Genomic DNA, 10,347 nt, shown 5'->3' with positions numbered 1-10,347 from the left:
CTTTGCAAGACTACATTTAGCACACAACAAGTCCCAAGTTTCGGAGTGCACGAGAGAGGAAGCTAAAGTTTGGACTTTGGTTTACGTCGCAGCCAAATATCAACAAATTAAGCGCGTGAAAAAAAAGGATCCGTTTTTTACCTGTTGATGAAGTCCCACCGGGTGTGGGGCGCAGAGGAGCAGCAGTCCGGGTTTCTTCACAGAGAAAGAAAAAGTCTGAAAAAAGCTGCACCGCTCCAGTGAAGGACCTCGGGTTTTTCCTCTTTCCCCAGCAATCTGCAGCCTGTGCTGGGTTGGTGGAAAATGGGCACTCCGACCACTTCGATCTGTGGACTTATCCTCACTTTGATACTCACATGCCAGCTGGTTACTGTAAGTCAGCTCAAACTTTACTCTTTCTCTTCACTTTTAAACTCCAAACTGTTCATTTAACGTCTCATTCACCCACAAATCTGACCTCTGAAACTTTTCACCCCCCTGGAGGTCAGGTCAAAGTTACAAATCAGTGCTTTTATGTCCTATTAAAGGCAGAAAAAGAGAGGCATGTGTTGATGTTGCTATTTATGTTCAGTAAATAGTGCGGTCTGCTCACATGCATGTGGGTTGTGTAAAGGATTCTCAGCTCACTCTGTCACATCAGCATGTACCGTTAAGATGCTTTTTTAAGTAATATGACAAACTAGAAGCTGCTGTTGAGTGAAGCTGGGCTAAGTTTGTCCATAGTTACAAGCTATTCATAGTCTCCCTGCAGTCCTCAACTTGTAAAACTCAGTGCAGTTCAAGTTTGCATTGCATACAATGCCTTTATGTCTTTACTCTTGTGTAAAGTCGACTTTTTTCAGAGTAAATTTGGCAAACTGTGCATGAAAAAAGTGCAGTTATTACATGCTTTTCTTGTTAGTTTGTGCACAGTGTGAATGACTTCTTTCCTTTAGCTTTCTAATTAATGACTCAGTGATGGAAATCCTTCAAAATAAAAGCTCGGGTCATGTACAGAAAGGGGGGAAAAACAGTGATTTATTCATACCTTCTGCAGTTGAGATAATGCATAGTATTGGATATTTGTCTTGCTGACATACCTCTTCTGGTTTTATTGATTCAGCTTTCACCGTTATGTTTAAGCCTATACTGTAGCATTTTTAGAGGCGCAAGATTTGAAGATTTAATACAATCTACAAAAGCCCTGAGAGGCAAGTTAGGAAACAAATTCTGGTAATTCACAGGTGATTTGATACGTCCTAAAATGCAAAAGATTTGGCCACGGAGGTCTGAGATTATTTCTCATATTGCTTATTTGTCCAACAAGTATCCCAAAACCTGAGTGTATTTAATTCACAATGATGAACAAACAAAGAAAACAAGCAAATCTTATCATTTTTAGAAGTTGGACACAGATAACGTTTGAGATTGTGCCTCATAAATGACTCAAATAAATAACCAATTATCAGAATTATTGCTAACTAACTTTCTGTTGATCTAATAATCGCTTCAGCTCGAGTGCTGCTGGTATTTCCCTGGCGTAATAAACGATATTTCAGTCTGAGACACTTTTACTCTGCTATATCTGAGGTGTGAATCATATAGAGGATGAGCATTGCCTTGCTGCTGAGAATAGACGCCCTGCCTCCACCCCACCCTCCAGAAGTCCCGTCTGGTCTCTCACCTTTGTGCCCTCCAATAAACAGAGCTGTCATGGTTGAGATATCTGTGCGTCCTCTGTGTTGATTTGATCTTTTTTTGAATGATGGGGCATCGCCGCGGTGGCCAGCGGACATAAATCTTTCACCTGCCGGATACAAGAGGATATGAGCTGTGATATTCCAGACGTTTGAAAAGCTTTATGCCGATGACTTTAGGGTATATTTAACATCCAGCGGTGACATGGTAGAAGGATGAAATGATCTATAACTTGTGTCAGATCGCATAGATGGAAAAAGATGCATTAAGTTTATCCTCAAAGTCAACAAAAGTTACGCATCTTCATCATAATTGATGCACAAAAGCTCTCCAATCCCCAAGAGGGCCACCATCCTCTGACAGGAGATGACCTCTCCACTTTAACCACAGCTCTGATTGACTCCCAGGACCAACAGTGCCGCCATAATTGAATTATCTGGAACCACAAGCATCTGTTTCTCGCATTTTGACTTTGAACTACAGCAGGCGGACTGTCTCTCTTGATTCAATTACGCACACGTTCTGGTGTTACTACGGGCCCTCCTCTCGCCGCGCTGGAATGTCAGGGTCATACGCATCGACTCAAACAATCAAAGTCAATAAAAACTCTCGGTGGGTTGGAGCTCTCAATCACAAATGAGCCTCCCATAGCCTGCTGTGAACCAACAGCATGTACAAGTGTGAGAAATTATCAGAGTCAGGTGTTTTTGCAGCTTAATGTGCAATGAAACCTGCTGGCCTCGCCAAAATCTGAAATTGGATTGACGAGTCTTACTTAAGAGAGAGAGAGGCCACATTGTTTTCTGATCTATGACATCAGACCACTGCTGATAATTTTGGCTCTGAGATCTCTCCCAGTATAGACTGTCACAAGTGTCCCTTGACTTCATTGGGGGTTGGTCTGGAGTTGGGGGAAGGGCGGCCTGGATTCCTATGACTATATAGGCGGAAGAGCGTGTCATCGGCGTAATTTGTTGTCTTTCTCTTCTATGTGTGTAACTCGACCCTTTCCTCCGCCGCTAAATGTCATCGGACGACATTTTAATCTGATGATTTATTCATCCTCTGCTGCGTGATGCCTCGGCTCTTCGAGGTGGTCGCTCTCTGTGTGTGGCGACCCGGCTACCTGGTGTTTAATTCCCTTTCAGACTCGATGAGGACTGACTCTATGGAGTTGCAAAGCACAGCAGTGCAAACACCGGCCCCACTCCACAGTTTGAACAGTAGGGTAGCTCTGCCCCCCCCCCCCCCTCTGGACCCATTCACATAATTGCTTGAAGACTGGGTTCAGTAAACATTGCATAGTTGAATTATAGCCCCAGGAGGGAGGCCATCTTGGCTGAGGGGACAATGCTGCACTGAAGTGGCTCGCCCCCTCCTCGAGCACATTGGCACATATGGAGCGCAGGCCGGTGGGCTGGCATTTGTTGACTCTGCAGTGAGGTGTGACTTGGGCCGGTATGGGGGTCAGAGAGGTGAACCTGACTCTCAGTTCAGCGGGGGTTCCTCATGAATTATCCACAGCCAAGTTTAACTCCCACTGCAGAGCTTTCTAAACTTTTCTCTTTTAATTTGCGTGTGCAGTTGCACATGCTGCTCTGTTTTCAGTCTTCTCACCATTTGACGTCACTTGTTTAATGCTTTGCGTGTCTTTGAGCAATGCAATCAATTGAGAAAGTTTAGCACGCCAAGAAAAGCTGTTGTGTGTTTAATAAACAAAGAACAGTGTTTGCCGACCATTTTCCCTTCTCTATCTGTGGGGATTTCTCTTCTGTTACAACGGCTCCATTTTATACAGATGCTCAAATATTCCTTTTAAGTTTGAGCCTGTTTGCTCCCTGTAGAGAAGTGAGACTATGGTCAGCATTGATTCAGCCTGTAGCTCAGTTTAGCTGGAAGAGGCACGCCTCCATGCTGCACCATATCAATGCAGTGCATTTACATTATCAGCATCTACATTACAACATAGACTTTTTGTGACTCGTAGAAGCTTTGGAAAAAGGTCAGCAGAAAGATGTGAAAACATCGGTATGGTCCTTTAAAGATTTACATTTTTCTCTTCTTCCATTTCAAGTCGGCAGCCAGTGGCAGCGCCGTCTTATTAGAATATATTCAACGCAGGCGTTTTCTAAAAAAAGAACCATATTTTCTCTTAACCTCAGAGATCAGAGTGATACATGTGCTGCGGTGCAAAGTAGGAGATGCATCAAAGCCTTTAAGATGAATAAAATATATCTGGGGTTTTCACACCACCCTTGCTGTGACATACCCTCTGACACACACAAAGATACATGTTCGCTCAACACACTGTGCTCTGTGGCTGCAAACGCATTGTGCTTTTACCCAACGTTTCGTCCGTGTTGGACTGAAGAGCAGACTCCAAACACAGCTGCACTTCAGCTGGTACAGCGGCAACACGGTGCATGTGCTGACATGAGCTCGCATACTCCTGAGTGCCGCTTGTTGTAACTAGAGTCCCACTCTTTCCATTCACACCTCTTCGCACAGCGTTTCCTCTCTCTGAAGTCTGTGGATGGCTTTTGTTTTACACACTTATGTAGCATTGTCAGATCAGTCTGAAGCTTCTTTAATTGAATCTTTATGTTGAAGAATTGTTTAATGCACCTATTTGGGGTTATTTGTAAGTTTTAAGCCATCACACACTTTGATTACAACCCTCGTTGCATTGAGCAGACCTAAAACAAAAAGCTTTCACTCTTTTCTCTTTGACTATGCTTGTTAAACTTTGCTGTGTGATCAATGTAGTGTGGAGGCAGTGCAGCCTACTGATCAAAGTGGACGTTCTTTAACTAAACAGGCCCAGCGTGGGCGGATTTGCTGAAGTGCCTTTGAGAAACACGCCACATTACTACCCATTTCTGCATTTTGTCCTCATAGAATGACCCCTCTAATCCCCAGTGCAGCAATTTTCAAGGGATCTCTTGGCAAGAACATTTAAAATAACTACGTCTTTGTCGTGTGACACGTGAACGTTCATATTAGGGAGTGGAAAAAAATATCGATGTCAGACAAAGCAAATGCCCTTTGGCCCATGTTTTGAGCGAAGTATATATCACTCTTCATTCCTGTGTTATGGAGCTACAAGCGCAATAAAGCCAACAGGGTTCATGGTGAGGTCACAGGATGTCTCCAGGACACAAGACAGACTGCAACACAAGCAATAACAACAGCTAATCGTCAGCAACTATTTGTTGTAGTAAATAGCAACATTTTTTGGCTCCCTGTGTCCTGTCGATGCTTGTATGAAAAGAGTTGATACATTAATCAGATTTTTCTTTCTGCCATTTGATATACACTCATTGTTGGCAAGCAGGTCTTTTATCTGATTTACTTTAATGCCAACAGTCGCTTTGCTTCTCTAGAACAACTGAGCTTTAGATCTAACTTGTGTCCCTCAGCTTGATAAGATAAGAAGAACAATAGACTTGCACAGACTCTGATTTTTACCCAGCTGTCTTCAATCTCTTCACATTGCACCACCAGGCTTTTTTCCCAGGCTGCACTGCAGCCCGCACTCATTAGAGATTCATTGAAATGCTAAGTTAACTGTATGGCACTTTCCCCCTTTGAAGGTGCTCTGTAGTCGTCTGTGCCCCATTGAATCTGCCATTGTCTTTCCTGGCGGCATTGATGCGAAGTCACTTGGGCATTCTGCTTTCTGCTCAAGGGAGCTTCTGCATTGTCTTGAATGGGCCCTCCCAACTTATACAGCTGCTCTGATGGGGGTTTGCTGCCCTTTTCAGCAAAGACGTTTTTGTGTGTTGTGAACAGAATAGATTATTTCCAAGGTACTTAAGTTTTCTAAAGGAATGCTATCATTCTTTTTTCTTCATTGTCTTTTAAATCCACGTTTGACCCTGACATCCCAAGGAGTGTGTACCAGAAATCCTACCCTGGTGTGTTATCAGAGCTGATGATTTCTCACTCCCTCAGACTCATAGCGCCCTGCCTCCACTTCCTCTTACTGTACAACAAGTCTCTACCTGTTAAATGAAAGCCTTCCATCCTTACAAGATGTTAAGAAGATGCAAATTCGCCTAAGCTGTTGGTAAACCCTTAATGTTCCCAGAGGGAGGTCTTTTTTGCAGACTTCATGGGCTCAGTGAAAAGTAAATAGAGGGAAAACACCAACTTCCCTCTGCTTTTAACTTAATTCTGGAGCTTCTTTGTTGGCAGGAATACGCGTCTGCTGCTCTTCAGGAGCCTAATTAATTAGACGACTTCGCAAATTAAAGGCTTGTTTGTTTTGAACACCAGCTCTGCGGCAAATCTAAAGGCTGAAAACAAATAAAAAGCCCCACTAATTAATTTATGCAAATTATTTTCTGTAATATTAATACCATTTAAAAAGTCGCCTTCTTTCTGGTGTTAAACTTAAACATAGTTCTTCTCTTCTCCTGATTGGATTTGGGGAAGCTTACACTGCAGTAATAGCATTACGATAGCTAAAGTCATCAATGTAAAGCCCTTTCTCTTTTGAAGTTGAAAGTGAAAACCAATACGTATGTAAGCTAAGCAGTCAAGTGGTTATTTTATAATGAAATAATAGTCTGCTTATGAGTTTTTACTTATACTTTCCGGCCTAACCATCTCAACAGTGCAGTTTTACAAGAATGCTAACGTTTTGCATGTGACCTGTTAGCTTCAGACTCCGCCTTTTAACACATTATCCTGTATGTAGTTAGACACCAATTACATATTCAACACCCCTTACGTGATTCTTGTCTTAAAACATGCACATAAACATTTTAGCTGGAGACCGTTTTTTTGAACAGTTTCAGTGAGCTAACGTTAGCTATATAGCTACAGCTACATAGCTACTCGATCTACCCATGACAGTTTTGATTTTGATCGGCAAATTAGACAGTTACCAGGATTTGTTGAACCGTCAACTGGAGACAGCATATTAAACTATTTCTTTGAGCTAACGTTAGCTTTTTTAGCTAGCTAGCTACAGCTGCTAAATCTGCCCACAACAGTTGTTATGGGAGCCGGCACATTAAACGGCTGCTGGCTAGAAATCAGATGCCTGCTTTTGTCGACCTCTGTTGGAAATCAAGGAGCAATTATGTCAGGAATTAATACAATATTTTGAATGTAAAATCTGCCTGCGTCATCCTGCTAACGCTTAACAGGCAAAGAAACGGTAGCTGAGTGGGGCAGAGCTTAGTGAAAGGCAATTTGGGGTTTGAAGAGAGCTTGATATCTCCTGCCCTTATACTGTTACAGACAAAAGTAGCAAGGGGTATAGAGCTTTAAAATGTCAGCTTTAATATGTACCATATTGCTGCTTGTTTATGAAAGAGTTCAACTGTCAGGTACTGGGCCTCGGCTGTGCCCCTCACTGAGGCTGCAGAGGCCCTCAGGAGAGACAGGAAGAGAGCTGCACCAGTCTGGTCTCTGTTATCATGTCAGCTGCCGTCGCTGGAGACATAACAATTCTTTTACTTTGTTATACACACATCTACACACACGTCCACACAGTTGTGTTCTCACAGGACTGTGTAGCTTTTAATCCTGTGAATCCTTGCACATTGTTAAGGCGTGGTAAACCAGGATTTATACTGTAGTAAACACATTTCTACCCACCTGACCACATATGTCTCTGGTAGCAAGGAAGGGAATTTAGAGAAGTGATTGTCTCCATGATGACATGTCCTCCGAGCAGACAAACAAATGGGTTTGTGGTCTATTGTTTTGGTGCAGCGGGTTGTGATGGTCTAAAACGTTGGTCCCATGGTGAGTCACCATCCTGTTGGGGGAAATGAAACCTGGAATTATCTTCAGGACAAGAAGACCCTATTTCCCCTGAAGCAAAGTTTATTCAGGCTTTCCTGTGTAGGTCAGATGTCCTGCTCTATGTATGCTGAAATACACCCAGTGTGTTTGTTGTTTCTCCAACCCCCATTTCACGACATAAATCTTCTCTCTCAAGTATGTTTATGTTCTAAAATCCCCATAATCTGTACAGTAGTTTTGGGCGTTCATTACTCTACTAGTAAGCTTTACTCATCCCCTTATCTCCTCTCCATCTTTGCCTTTCTCTAATGCATTAAAGACAGTGCAGCAGGGTTTTATGTTTCGCACAGCAGGGTCTACTTTATCTGGATTGTATGTCAGCTGGTCACAGAGTGCAAAGCTGTACAGAAGTTTTCACACGTTTTTACAACTTGGCAAGTAACACGCCAGAACTAAGGATTAATGAATTCCCATGGACTTAATTATACTAAAGTACAAGCCGTAGTTGTTTTGTTTTTTCCTCTCTCAGCTAGAATGTAATATATGATTTTCCATCACAGTGTGCTTTAACCGAGCAGAAGTGCTCGGTCCATCCAGGCTTGCTGCTTTTGAAGATGCATGTTCCATGCCATGAGCCAAACTGTGTTGTAATGGAAAAAGGCTTTGATTCAGACGCACACACACTCATTCATTCATTCACATACTGTGATTTAATGAAAAGTCAACTTTAAACTAATCCAAGAGACTTTGACCATATCTCAGGCTGTGTGAGCGACTTTTCCTGAAAGAGAACTATCATAACATTATATCCAAAGTGCTTATTATTATAAATAAGAGTATAATATAATGTTTAATTTTACAATGAATTAAGAATAACATACTTATAATAACATGTATTGACACTTGGTAATTGGCCGTTCTCTAACAAACACCCCGCTCAGATACTATTGCTATGCCTGTAAAGCTCTCTGCTCTGGCTAAAGCTGGCAGATTCACCACCAGGAATTCTTGTTAACTTTAAAACAGAGTCTGTGAACTCAGACAGAGGAAGACTAAAGCAGGCTTCTCTTTTCAAGATGGCAACCTTTGAATTTGCAAGCTGAAATGATGAGTGTCCTGGAGATTTAATCCAATGTAGCTAGCTAGCTAGCTAATTAAGCTAATGCTAGTTCCATGAGCTGGTTGAAACACAGTCTCTGGCTGACTTTTTTAATGTTTCCAGCTGACATGTTTTTAAATGATAAGCCTATGAAAGTGTCTGTTTTTTATTCTTTGTTTTTTAAGAACGCTTCTTTGCTTATCTTACATACTTATTTTTTACGTTAGCCTAAACTCTGCTAGCATCCAGGTCCATAACACTTGGTTAGCTCTGTAGTTAGTAAGCCAGTTAGCCGGACCTTACTTTGTCTGAAGCATACCTTAGAGACAAATGCTCCTCTGACTAGTCTTTAAGCTTTTTCTCTTGGGTTTTTCTTTCTTAAAAGGCCACAAACTCTACAAACACACTTCCCTCTGAACTCTTTAAAGCCTATGTGGTATTGCTCTTACGAAAGCCAGCTTGCAAAGCAAAGCTAAGCATAAGGTTGGTTTCAACTGGAAATGCCGCCTAGCTGATCGGGATTTCAAGATACTCCAAGAGAAGCATGTTTCTGTTTGAAAGGGGAAACAGTGGCACACCAGACTGTCACTTTTGCTTGAGACAATTGTAGGACTGAAAATCAAGCCCCTGATAAGAGAGGAATGTGCACCCTGTTGGTGGTTGAGCGTTTCACTAGATTAAAATCACAGCTTCTTGTAATCGGCAGGAAACCATCCCTGTTGAGTCGCCTGATCATTTTCGAACACACTCTTGAAACAGATCCAGATAGCCATCAGAAAGAAGCCCAGTGAAGTATTACAGATTTTATCTTTATTCATGCATTGCCAACTTAAGACGAAGAATTACAAAGACGGCAGAACCACCACGCTCATTGAAGTAGCTTAGCATCCATTATGTGCCCAGAGGCTTGACAGAACGCAAGTCTGCCCAGTACCTGGCAGGCCTGTCGAAGCTGAAGTTTGGCCTTGTAAAGCAGTTGGTAAAGCAATAGGAATTTCTGTGGTTTGAGACTAAAGCGGCTGTATATAATTTTCTCTCCACCCAAACCATCTGTTGATGCAGAGGAATGGGGAATCATCTAAATCCTCAGCCAAAAAAAACCTTGTTTATGAGCTTCCTAATGTTGCTGTTTACTGTTTTATCAGAGGTAGCATGGACGGAGACACCAGCCGTTGAAAGCTCGTCATGAATCCATTGGAAATAGCTTTGCTCTTCACTATTTCTGACATTGGGATATGCAACTTCTTTGGAAGTGTGAGTCAGTTCGGTTAAGTTCGCACAGTTTGCAGTAAGTGCTTGGTGACCGCCAACAATGTCTTTGCAAAACCACATCACTCAAGGCCGCGTTTTGTCAGCAGCAGGAGGTCATCCCAATGTTCCAAGGCTCCTATGTTCTCTAAGATTGTAAGAGATTGGTATGGGCTATTCCAGCAGTTTAAATTGTAAAAGAATGAATGTTTCGATGGATAGTTCAAATGCAGTTTGAACGGTGAAGGCCCATTCGGCTAACGAAGAGATGTCCAAAGTCAAGAAAACTGTCTTTTCTGCTAATTTGAACGTATTGACCCGAGGAAACATACATTGAACATTTTAAAGAGCGAAAACACACAGCTGAGAAACTATAAGGCTCTATAAAGTCTTCTTAATGTGCCATATAAGAGGACATTGACATAGGAACCCTGGGAACATAGATATGCTCTCAAGCAGCAGCTGTTGAGCGCTTCAGATTCTTTAAAAATCCATGCACAGCTGTTTAGATACAGTTCAATTGTGACATGCGTAATAAGACGATTTCAGATGCCTTTCCTTCA

At 42.2% G+C, this 10,347-nt stretch overlaps 1 protein-coding gene across 1 annotated transcript in view; it reads left to right on the top strand.

Moving 5' to 3' along the window:
* hspg2 (heparan sulfate proteoglycan 2) overlaps positions 1–10,347 on the top strand; it is a 103,988-nt gene continuing 93,641 nt past the window's right edge. The window contains exon 1 of the mRNA XM_069660946.1: positions 1–372. Within this exon, the coding sequence (XP_069517047.1) occupies positions 304–372 (69 nt within the window). The 5' untranslated portion in view covers positions 1–303. The remainder of the gene's footprint in view (positions 373–10,347) is intronic.

The sequence above is a fragment of the Semicossyphus pulcher genome, unplaced genomic scaffold (genome assembly GCF_022749685.1).
Source record: "Semicossyphus pulcher isolate SPU_LCO1_2020_fin unplaced genomic scaffold, fSemPul1.0.p SCAF_13, whole genome shotgun sequence".
In the NCBI taxonomy this organism is placed as follows: Eukaryota; Metazoa; Chordata; class Actinopteri; order Labriformes; family Labridae; genus Semicossyphus; species Semicossyphus pulcher.
This window is presented reverse-complemented; position numbering and strand designations above follow the sequence as displayed.